The sequence below is a fragment of the Lissotriton vulgaris genome, chromosome 1_1 (assembly GCF_964263255.1).
Source record: "Lissotriton vulgaris chromosome 1_1, aLisVul1.2, whole genome shotgun sequence".
Taxonomy (NCBI): domain Eukaryota; kingdom Metazoa; phylum Chordata; class Amphibia; order Caudata; family Salamandridae; genus Lissotriton; species Lissotriton vulgaris.
Genome location: NC_141685.1, coordinates 615,775,548 through 615,788,661, shown reverse-complemented (window position 1 = coordinate 615,788,661; position 13,114 = coordinate 615,775,548). Strand labels below are relative to the sequence as shown.

The 13,114-nt window shown below is 40.2% G+C and overlaps 1 protein-coding gene across 1 annotated transcript in view; it reads right to left on the bottom strand.

Annotated features, from left to right (window-relative positions):
• The window catches only part of MIGA1 (mitoguardin 1), a 725,941-nt gene that overhangs the window by 198,555 nt on the left and 514,272 nt on the right, over positions 1–13,114 (bottom strand). Inside the window, exon 11 of the mRNA XM_086936331.1 lies at positions 11,576–11,662. Within this exon, the coding sequence (XP_086792457.1) occupies positions 11,576–11,662 (87 nt within the window). The remainder of the gene's footprint in view (positions 1–11,575; positions 11,663–13,114) is intronic.

Below are 13,114 nucleotides of genomic sequence, written 5' to 3'. Positions count from 1 at the left end.
TGTAAATAGGGCTTAAAGTGCATCTTAATAGTCATCTAATACAGATAAGTTCTAGATGCTATTGAGTGTCTGATTTCATGAGTTTGAATTCATAATTGTAGATGAAAACATACGTCAAAACATATAAACCAATGTAAAGTGCATTCATGTCATAAACTGAACTTATGCTATGCTGACTACACTTAGGTTGTCAGTTAGAATGTAAAATATTGGGATGAATCCAAGAATAATCACAAATGGCATGTCTGATATCAACTGCAGGTTCCTGCAGTTGAAAATACACAAAGGGAGTACAAAAGTGTGCAGTAAAGTGCTAAGTGATAAGTAGTGCAATATATAATCAAATATATCAGATATATCAGATAAGCAGCAGGAGTCAATATATAGGGGGTCAGCATGGTCGGACTGAGCCCAGTCTCGTCCATTAAAAAAGTCCTAAGTTTCTTTAAATAGTCATATAAAATGATATGAGCAACAGATATAGAGAAGTATTCAGTGCATGTGAAAAAACATCACAGGTTATAGGAGAATATAGGTCACCACCTACTAGTTCTAAAAATGCATTACATCACAGTATTCAAAAAGTCATGATTGAATAAAAACCTCCTAAGATAATAAATAGTACATACAATGATTAAAACCAGTTTCCAAATGATAAAAACCATTTAAAAATGACAGTAAAAACCAACTTCATATATGTACAGGAGTTTGCATATAGCCAGCTAATGTCTGACTAGAACTATCATGAAAGTGCAAGCATTCATTTAGCTGATCATCCCAACACAGTATACAAATCCTCAGTGACATTTAACCCTACCTGGGCCTTAGAGTCTAGGAGGAGTATGTATTTAGTTTCCAATTTACGTACGGAGCGCAGCCTCCCTATTGCCCCCTCTCCTGCTTGCAGGGACAGCATCAATCACAAAAAATGTTAGATCTTTGTTATTGCTTTGATGTGCCTCCTTGAAATGACGCGCCACCGGGTAGGTATTGTCTTGATTTGATATTGCCCTCAGGTGCTGTAAAATACGTTTGTGCACTTCTAACTTTGTGCTGCCAACGTACATGAGGGCGCAAGGGTACTGGAGTACATATATAGCGTACTCGGACTTGCATGTTAGGACCTTGTCTATTTTGTGTTTCCTGTCACTAAAGCCATCCTTATATGTTTTAGTTTTGACCCCATGTGTGCAACATTTACAGACTTTACATTTGAAAAAGCCCCCATTGTTTTGAAACCAGGTGGTTTTGGCCATAACTTCAGGGTTGGTATCTACTAATCCGTCCCTCATTGAAGGTGCTCTGTTGAAGGTTAAGGTAACTTTGCCTGGTAAAGTAGGACCTACGATAGGGTCGCTAGTCAAGATCGCCCAATTGCGATTGAAGATCCGATATAGATCGCGATGTTGCTTATTGAAGCCAGCTATGATTCTGAAATCATTGGTTTCAGAGGCTTCATTGGGAATATCAACGCTTGAGATTGACTGGTCATATTTGGCCAAAAGATCCTGTCTTATCTTCAAGCGTGACTTGACTATAGCATTGTCAATCATTACCTCAGAGTACCCACGCTGCAAGAATCTAATCTTGCTGGATTTTTGTGCCTCCACTAGTTCTGATTCAGTGCTGCACACTCTGCGTAGTCTTAACATCTCCCCATAGGGGATACTGGCTATGAGATGATGAGGTTGCCCGCTAGCCGCATGGAGTATGGTATTACCAGCAGTCTTTTTTCTATATATAGCCTGGTTTCAATCTTGCCTTTGTCAATGTATACTTCAGTGTCTAAAAATGTGACACTCGTCTGACTGATGGTGACTGTGAATTCAAGGTTAAGATTGTTAACGTTAATAGCATTGACAAATTTCTCAGCTGATTCTTTATCGCCTTGATATACTATGAACAAATCGTCTATATAACGCAACCAAACAATAATGTTGGAATCCATCATATATATATATATATATATATATATATATATATATATATATATATATATATATATATATATATATATATATATATATTCCATTGAGTGCCCCAGATTATTGAGGACGCTACTCCACGAGGGGAGATTGCAAATCTCTTTATTGCACAGAAACACAGTCGCAGCCTTCAATTTGAAATCCCTCAATTTAAAATCCCGACGCGTTTCGTTGCTTCCAGCAACTTTTTCTTGGGAAGGGAGGAGTTTGCAAAAACCAGGTGTGGCACTTCAGTCTGCATTAATATATCGCTTTTTCCCAAAATGCAATCGTTTTGTAGTGAAATGAATGCTGGGATTTGAAGTACCTGTTTTGTTCCTTTAAGATAGGGTCCGATTTTTGCTGCCTTATTCTTTGTACTCCATTATTTAATGAAAGTTCATTGCCCTCCAGTGGGCTTGGGTTGTTTCTGTGCTTCTCATTTCAGCAATCCTTCGCGCTGAAACGGGCTGCCTCCAGTAGCAGCCTTCAGACCTGTTCCATTGTTTTAGGCGGTGCATCCTCTGCGGCTCGGAGCCTGCCGCAATTAAACATTCCTTTGAGTGCCCCAGATCATTGAGGACGCTATTCCACGAGGGGAGATTGCAAATCTCTTTATTGCACAGAAACACAGTCGCAGCCTTCAATTTGAAATCCCTCAATTTAAAATCCCGACGCGTTTCGTTGCTTCCAGCAACTTTTTCTTGGGAAGGGAGGAGTTTGCAAAAACCAGGTGTGGCACTTCAGTCTGCATTAATATATCGCTTTTTCCCAAAATGCAATCGTTTTGTAGTGAAATGAATGCTGGGATTTGAAGTACCTGTTTTGTTCCTTTAAGATAGGGTCCGATTTTTGCTGCCTTATTCTTTGTACTCCATTTATTTATTTATTTGAAAGTTTTATAGAGTGCGAACCAGATCCTTGCGGATATCAGAGCGCTTAACAAGCAGTGAAACTTATGCAACAAACAATATAAAATAACAGTGTATAGCAAGCGGTGAGCGTTATACAACACAGTACAAAATACAAATATGTATATATATGTTACAGAAAAAGCAATTGGCCCACCCTCAGAGCAACATGGGGGGACCAAACAGCCAAACTACAGGCGTGGAGAAGTGGGCGAATTATCACGGAGGACGAATTCCGCTTTATGAAAAGAGAACATCCAGTGGTACCTTCATTCTATCTAATCCCCAAAGTTCACAAGGACTACAATAAACCCCCTTGGCGCCCCATCATTTCTGCAATCGACAGCTCTCTAGAGAATGTATCCAAATACATAGACTTTTTCTTACAGGATTGGGTGAAAGGATTGGGTTCTTATGTTCAAGATTCTACAGACTTAATTCGCAAAACCGAACAGTTGGTATGGGGTCCAGACTTTTTGCTTATGACCCTGAATGTTTCATCGTTATATACCTCAATTTCCCACCGTGATGTTCTCAAGGCAATCGAACATTTCCTGAACAAACGTCCCATATATTATGGGGTGCACAACAGGATGCTGTTATCTATGGTTCAAATGTGTTTGGAGCAGAATTTCTTTTTGTTTAATAATCAAATTTACCAACAAATCAGAGGTGTCGCCATGGGGGCCTGTTTCTCCCCCAGCTACGCATGTTTGCACATGGGGCTGTGGGAGGAACAGGTCCTGGCGGGGGATCTGCGACTAACCATTGAACAGCATGTGGTCACCTACTTACGATATATAGATGACCTATTTTTTGTTTGGAGAGGGACGGAGGAGGCAGCAATTCAATTTGTTGAGAGGCTAAATGTTAACTGTTTGAATTTATGTTTCACATCATGCATTCATGCAAGGACTGTCAATTTTCTAGACATGGAAATCTATATTGATGATAACCGCATACAAACGAGATTATTCAGAAAGCCCACAGCAGGCAACACCATCCTGCATGCGGCTAGTCTCCATCCTAGCCACCTGATACGTAGCATTCCCTATGGGGAAATGTTGCGTATCAGGCGTATCTGCAGCAGTGATGAAGAATGCGAGTTAGCTCAGGAGGCGAGCAAAAATAGATTCCTTGCCAGGGGATATTCGAGATCTTTAGTAGAGTCTGCACAAAAAAGAACTCAACTGATATCCCGGGAAACTGCTCTGGTCCCTAGAGATAGAGAGGCAGAAACATCCCCGGCTGGGGATGTTATTAGACCACGCATGATTGCCACATATAGCCTGCAACACTCAGCCATTAGAAAGATATTCAATCAAAACTGGAACCTCATATTGGGTGGTCCGGTAATTGGCAACAAAATATTGAAAAAACCACTCCTCACGGTGAGGAAGTCTAAATCTATGGCCAATGCTTTGGTCAAAAATACCTTGGAACCCCAAATGTCAGCTACGTGGAAGGCCTTAGGTAGTGGATTCAAGAAATGCATACAGTGCAAGGCGTGCAAATATGGGGTCAACAAGACCAAATATGTTGTCCCATTTTCACAAACACCTAGGAATATCACCAAACGCCTTAACTGTAAAACAGACTATGCGGTCTATGTGCTCGAGTGCACTTGTGGACTTAGTTATGTGGGTAGCACCTGTTTGCCGGTCCACAAGCGCGTGCCCCAGCACATCAGAGCCATCATTAATAAAGACCAGGCCTACCCTGTGGCTAGGCATTTCGAACAGGAGCATAGTTCAAATCCGGTGCATCTAACATATTACGTTATTGATGCGGTATGGCCAATTAAGAGAGGAGGGAATCGAGATGCGAAATTACGTCTCCTAGAAACGAGATACATCTTGGAGCTAGACAGCAAGCAACCGCATGGGCTGAATGCGACAGAGGATCTGTACACCTGTTTATAAATAATTATGATACTTGCATATTCTATCCTCGATAGCATTTAGCATAAGTCAGATATCTGCATATTTTTCTTAAAAACATAGGGATTCTGCATATACTAATATATTAGAACTGCACTGCCAAAAAGGTACTTGGTTTTTATCTTGATGAATGTTTACTTTGTTAACACTTAATCACCGCCATCTCCTCGTATTCTGATTATAAGAGCTTTTTCAAGTAAGGAGAGGCAACCCCGGAGCGTAAGCTGCGGGAATGATCTTTTTAACCTTTTTCTTTGAATAGATTTTCATTTAATTTTCAGCACTTTATGCACCAGCACTTTAGAAAATTACGAAAAGTTTGCACTTCTTCAAGTTGCCGATGTTATAAAAATGAAATTGTTACATGTATGCAATTTTTAAAGGGTTTCTGCCCACTGGGGCTTGATTTTTTTCGCAATGTGCATTGTACATTTGGGATGTGATATGAGCAATGAGATTAGTAATATTTTCTGATCTAATAGGATGAGATATTTGATCACTCTCACTCGTTGATTTACCTGTATTTATACAGTGATAAATAATAGTGGTTTTTTAAATGTTTAAAGATATATTTATATATTTTATAAATTAAGCCACTTGTACATCTAACATTGTATTTTGAAAATGTATACAAATGTTAGCACATGGAAAAGTAGTATTTCTTTCATGTTGTTAGAACCCATTTGAAAAATTGCGCGCGCATTGTCACTTTAAAAGATCGGCATTGGCTCTCAGCAACTCGCCATGTGACCAAGCTTTGTAAAGGCGAAACGCGTAATGGCGGCGGCAGGCTTGCTGGCAAGAATAAATCACCTCGATTAAGCACTTATCACTGGGTCTGTTCTTTCGTCATTTCTTGATCTTTGTTCTGAGGCGGCTGCTTCAGTTGGTGACGAATTTGCGTATATATATATATATATATATATATATATATATATATATATATATATATATATATAACCTACTGGCAGTCGCCAGTAGGTATATATAGTTAGGACCTAGTTACCATAGGAAATTCCGAACATTCTATTGGGAATAACTTTGGTGCCGATTGAGGGATCTGCCTGTAATTTTCCTTAAATTTGCCTCGCTGCGCTCCGCTCCTTCCCTGAAAGTTTTGGGAGGGATTCGTCAGCGGGGGGGCCGAGAAAAAAGGGGGGTCCCAAAACGTGTTTTCCCCATGTTAATTTCCGTAGGGACATTCTGACAAGGCTACAGCTCGAACGGCTGAACTGAATTACATCAGATTTGGCAAAATGGTAGGGACTGGTATGTAGCAGTGCCTTTTGTATGTTTCGTGTAAATCCCTCTAGTAGTTTTTGAGAAAATTGAATTTGACATTTTTCAAATGGCATTTTCTATGGGACCTTTAGACACGGCTACAGCCCGAACGCCTGAACGGAATTACACCAAACTTGGCAAAATGGTAGGGACAGGTATGCAGTAGTACCTTTTCGATATTGGGTGAAAATCCCTCCAGTAGTTGTTGAGAAAATTTAATTTGAGCAAATTATATATCTATATGCGCTCAACATTCTATTGGGAATAACTTTGGCGCCAATTGAGGAATCTGTGTGTAATTTTCCAGAATATTGGCCAGCTCCGCTCCGCCCCTTCCCTGAAAGTTTTGGGGGGATTCGTCAAGCGGGGGCCGAAAGGGGGGTCCCAAAACGTGTTTTCCCCATGTTAATTTCCATAGTGACCTTTAGACACGGCTACAGCCTGAACGGCTGAATGGAATTACACCAAACTTGGCAAAATGGTAGGGACAGGTATGCAGTAGTGACTTTTCTATATTTGGTGAAAATCCCTCCAGTAGTTGTTGAGGAAATTGAATTTGAGCAAATTATATATCTATATGCGCTCACCATACGCGCACCGTACGCATACGGTACGCGTACCATACGCGTACGTGCGTGTAGCCTTACGTGCGCGATCGAGTTTCTGATTGGCTGGCAGTCGACTGTCAACATTCCAAACTGTCCAAACCAGGAAGTGTTGGCCACCATCTTGTTTTTCAGGAGAACTGAGGCACAAGAGAGCCCAAAACAAGAGTGGAAAACACGAAAAGGGGGCAGGGTAGAGACCCCACAACCCTTCTTAGGGGGTCACAAAAGGACCCCAAGGCCAAAAAAAAAAAATTCAAAAATATCGCGGGGTACGCGCACGGTACACGCACGGTACGCGTACCGTGCACGTACCCCGCAATTTAAAAAAAGGTCTCAACCCTGCCCCCTTTTCGCGTTTTCCACTCTTGTTTTGTGCTCTCTTGTGCCTCACTTCTCCTGAGAAACAAGATGGCTGCTCAGGTTGTCCCAGAAGAATAATAACATATATAAACGTTATCCGCTAATAGAATTAGCATTTACAAAACCATTGAAATTTATTGAAAAAAATATAGGTTTCACGCCTGATATAGTTAGGAATTAGCATTTAAAAAACCTTGCAAATTCACTGAAAAAACCATAGGTTTCATGCCTTATATAGTTAGGAATCAGCATTTTAAAAACCTTGCAAATTCACTTAAAAAACCATAGGTTTCAGGCCTTATATAGTTAGGAATTAGCATTTAAAAAACCATTGAAATTGCTCCTATATAGTTAGTTGTACTAACTATATTTCGTGCACCCGCAATCCACTGCTGATGATGTCACATATTACATCATTCATGAAATGGTCAGTGACATCACTGATGACATCACTGATGACATCTCAAATGACATCACTGATGACATCTCATTTGACATCACTGATCACATCACTGATGATATCATTCATGTGATAATACGCTGCACCTCCTCACGCTCTAATATAACCTTTGATACACCCAGTGTTAAATACAGACTACCATTCTTGAAACCATTGACACACCAATACCAGTTACTACATACGCACTCACTGATTCCTAGGTCTACACACACATTCACTCATTCACCCATAGAATCACTCATACATACAGACACTCATCAATACAACACTATCATACACAGACACTCACACACTGCCACTCATCCATGGAGTTACTCACACGCCTAGTCAGTCATGCAAAGAATCAATCACACTTCCATTTCCTCAACTATACAGTTATACACACAACACCTTACTTATTCAAATATATACTAACACATACTTACTCTCTTATACAATCACTGATACAAGTACACAATGATCTATACAGCCACTCGCAAATTCACTGGCTCTCATGTATAGTCATTTATATATGCCAACTCTCACATGCACTGTGTTTTACATATGTACTTACTTGGACATGTGGCACAGAGATATCCATTAACTCACAAACACACCCATGCACACAGTCAACCGCCCATATAGCTGTTTCCACATGCACTCTTGAACTCATACACCTAGTGAATCAACTGCTCACACATATATGCACAGAGTCACACACCTCCCAGCACCCACACACACACTCGTCTCCCATTCAAATACTTGGGCAACAAATTAATAACCCATATAGCCACTCATATAGCTACTGATCAACACATGCCGCAGCTTACACAACAACAGACATACTGATGCACACATTCAGACAGTTTAGTCTCTAACCCATGCATTTAGTAAGACACATTTAATCACTCACTCATACAGTCAGTCACGCAACTACTAAATCCTTCATCCAGACACTTACACATCCACTCATTCTTCAATATGTAAAACATATTTAAACTTTTCAGAAACACAGTCACTGGATGATGTCATCAGTGATGTCAAATGAGATATCATCAGTGATGTCACTGACCATGTCATGAATGATTTAATATGTGACATCATCAGCAGTGGATTGCGGGTGCGCGAAATATAGTTAGTACAACTAACTATATAGGAGCAATTTCAATGGTTTTTTAAATGCTAATTCCTAACTATATAAGGCCTGAAACCTATGGTTTTTTAAGTGAATATATATATATATATATATATATATATATATATATATATATATATATATATATATATATATATATATATATATATAGCACCAACCTCCTTACAACGAAAGAGCAGAGGGCACAATGAGGGACTGAGGTTCTGTGAATTCTGAACCCGTTTCATAAAGGTCATGGTTTCGTTACGAATTTGATAGTAGCGAACTGTAACTAGTGAGTGCGGAAAGTATGAGTGTTTTCGCCATGTTATTTGTGCATGGCAGCCATTTTGTGGTTGCCCTCACATAGGCCGAACGAGTACATGTTAGCTGACTTTTGGATGGCCTGAGAGAACTGACCCCGTTGCCTGAAGCTGACCTTGTTAAACCAGTTCCTTGCCCGGTAGCTGAAGCCAGTTCCTTGCCCGGTAGCTGATCGAGATTAAGGATCAGAGCACAGGAGATTGTAAAGTGTGATATGCACACACACATCCCTTATCCTACTTCTCATCCGTTTCTGTTCCTTCTTTTATGGCCTGTTTACAATATGGGTTGTGGTCTTTTATTATGCGTTTGTCCGGCTTGTGTAAGAAGGAATGTTGGGCTTGTCTGTATAATTAATGGTGGGCCGGACAACTGAAAAGTGGGTTTGTCGTCATGCGATACCTTTTGCAATGTTACCTATGATTGGACAAATTGTAAATAGTGGGTGTTTGTCCAGAATGTGATTTTTGGCATAAAAGAGGATGACTGGACTTATGAATTTGAGCAGTCTCCTACGAATATACGCTGTGTTGTACTTCGTGGACTTCTGTTTCTGGCTGCAGCCAATAAATTTGATCTTTGACGCCACCAAGAAGTATCCTGTGTCTCTGTATTCTAAGACAGGTGAACGCGAAGACTTTGGGTGTGCCCCTGGCGCCGCTGGGTTCTAAGACCCGGTTCTTCAGGACGGCTGGAGAACACCTTTATTCAGTGGTGCAGAGGCGAATGCATTTCGGCCATTACGGCCTTCGTCAGCGCCCTAAATAATCAGGTGGCTTTCCCAACAGTCACATAAATTATGTCCTGCCCCATGCTGATTGCCCATGGTTCGCCCCACCCATGATGTCATCGCTCACCACATACAACTCACGCCTTTCTCGTGAACTCCAAGTCCCAGAATGCACTTCATTTCCAGGTAGGTGATGCGGGGGTGTTTATTGTACCTTGTGGTTTTCAGGCTTAAAAAACATATGCAGTGCTTAAATTAACACTATTCTGTGCATAATGATGTTTTACAATTGAATTTTCCATCTCCACTATTTCGCCTTCTTATGCTCACTGTCCTTCCAAAAGGAAATAACAAGAGAAGAACTAATGCTTGAGAAATGCATGAGGAAACTTTTAAATCCGCACATATAGCCAATAATCGTAGTTTGACAACTTTTGTGTAATTCCACAAATGTAGGCACAGATTAAATTATGCTGGAATGATCACACAAGTATCCATTTGCTACTGGTCAAGGGTGCCGCAAACATGATCCTTGACAATAACTAGTTCACTGGACCCTTGCCCACTTCCATGTTTTTTATACCTTCACAAAGTAGAAGAGGTCCAACAGGATCCCTTCCCCTATGTAGATGGGTTACCACCCCCTTCGTGTAGTGGGTAACCTATAAACGGTATTTGACAAAAAATGCAGTTGCAACTATTGACACAAAGCATTGTGAATCACAATTTGGAAGAGAAGCGCTAAACACGCTTCTTCCAAATTGCAATTCGTTATGAAATTGTAATTCTATTTTGCGATTCGGTAAATACTTACTAAATCACAAAATGGTTTTGGCACATTCAAAATAAAAAATGTAGCATTCACAAGCACTGTGATTTAGCGAATAGCAGGCTTTGTGACCGCTACATGTCTTTGTATAACTGGCCCCAAGCCTCTTCAAGGAATCCTTCTGTGTCGCAAATTGCAGTTTTCTATGTACATGCACACAATGTTTCCCAGAAAATAAGGAAATATTATTCATGGATTAGATGGCTCAGGACAGTAAACAACATTTACAACACATCGTTTACAACGCATGCCATTACAACACAAGCCATTACAACGAGGCGTTGTTACTTCGTATGCCATTACAACGCAAGTCGTTACAATGACTTGTTGTAGGGGGCAGAAGGTGTTGGATTTGTTGGATTTTCAATCCAACACCTTCCCTACTGTTGCACACACTGGAGATGGAATAGTAAATTATACTATTTCAAACTCCAGCGCCCCCACTATAGCAAGTCGTTGTGATGACTTGCGTTGTAATGACATGTGTTGTAAATGCATGCGTTGTAACAGGTGCTATTCCTCAGGACAGAGCGTAAAGTTAAGCACTGGAATTCCTTTAACATTGAAGTATAGGCCTTAGGGCCATAGAAGGTGACATGCTCCACAGAATCTAGGTGTGATTTCTGATTTTGGGCCATCTCTTCGGTAGCTAGCTAAAAGAAAACTAAGTGTGAGGTTGCATATATATAGTGTAATTAAGGTCAAAATGTGCATGTCGTTCCCCTTAAGTTTGGTCCTCAGGCCCAGCTTAAATAATAAAGCTGTACAAAGAGTTCCTTATACACTTACGTTTTAAGCTTAATGTTCCCAGAAAGTTGGAAATGTGAGAGAGCCAGAGAAGTGTCTTTCAGGCTCCGTTGCAATAAAGAATACTTGATGTTAAACTTAGCGACACATCCTTTCCCAGGCTAATGTTGATTTCAATTCAATTATACCTGTAATATATCTCCGCCAAGTACAGTAGGAGTTGCTATGTCATGTCAGTTTTTACTTTGAAATCTAACAGCGGGGTTCAATGAATGCTGAAAAAAGGAAAAATCACACTTTGATATACCTTTCTAGCCTTCGCGATCAAAGTAGAGAGCACCTTTCTTGCAGTTTCCACCAGGAATATCCTATTGGACGACTCTGAAAGAATTAGCTGAAAAATAAAAAGAAAGCACAGGACAACGGCATTGTTTGAACGCAAGTCATGCAGTATTTCAAACTGTATTTAGAGATAAAGTTTTGATAAACAGCTTTGAACTGGCATGACAAAAATACCACGTAAATAACTTCAGCGTGCAATTAGATATGACATCCTCACTTGCCAGCGTTATCGAGATACCACAGATTCCTACTGAGCAGAGTCAAGAGTGGAGAAACACTGATGCTTTCTGTCGTGGCAGCTCACTGCCAAGAAGCCACTCCTTCAAATAACTAGTTTACACAAATTCCATGGACATGAAAAAAGTATCAAATACCAAATTACAAAAGTATCAGTAAGTAAAGGCAACTGGTTTGTTTCCTCTCAAATTTCGCATGTCCACACCCTTTATGAAAAGTTCTGACAGTGGTCATCTAAAATAGTAGTAATTGCCAGAAACCTCGACAATTAATTTTAAACATTTTGCCCATTCCAGCCTTCTATCATAGGCTATTTTAATTTTTTCCAAAAGTGATTTTTAAATCTATTAACGTTTGTACACCATATCAACATAAAGCTACAACATGGATGCTGAGCCAAAGCATCTATACCATCTGGCGTGCATGCAATCTATGACAATCACGGAAGAAGAACAAAAAAGTGGAGTGCCACATCCTACCGTCACAACTATATATGTTCTCTTTCATGTTCGCCATACAGCACTACGACATCATTCACTTGGATAGAAAGACCAACTGAGGATGGACTCCAGGACAGGAGGTTCCATTAACGTTTTAAAAGAAGAAATGGCATGCACGTGCAGAGGCTTTTTGAGTGGCACATGTAGGATTATTGCCTCCACATAACATGAAACCAACCCAACTCCTTGCCCTATGATTCAACTACCCAGCTTTACCCGCTCCCTCCAAGTCATAACAACTGCTTCTAGTCCTGGGCTTAAGTGTGATATTCAAATACATTCTGGGTGTTGTAGTCAAGTTTTGCCTCCATTGAACTAATTAGACAAACACACTTGCAAAAAAATGGCTTGTAGATGGAACATGCACGATTGAAGACAGTGTCTGCAATGACCTGGAGTGAGGAGGTCACCTTACAACTACCAGTATCCTCCCATATGACTGGCTGTTGCCTGACGACTATGTGTGTACAAGGAGAACCCCTGGACTCAGAAGGAGGTTAATGCTCAAATGTTAATGTTTTATAAGACTCAAAACTCTACATAGAATTTACACTTCAACTAAATGTTTTAAGGTTAGGGAAAATGTGCATTTGCCCCTTTTTTGTGCAACTACTTTAAGTTTGCAAAATATGTCCATGCTGGTTTGTCTAAATAAGAAATGAAATCTGCATCAACAGCCATTTCAATGTGAATTAACTAACCAATCACTTCGGTAGAAAGTGAGTTAACACACTTGTTGTTGATTACTTGCTTAGACAACAATAGGA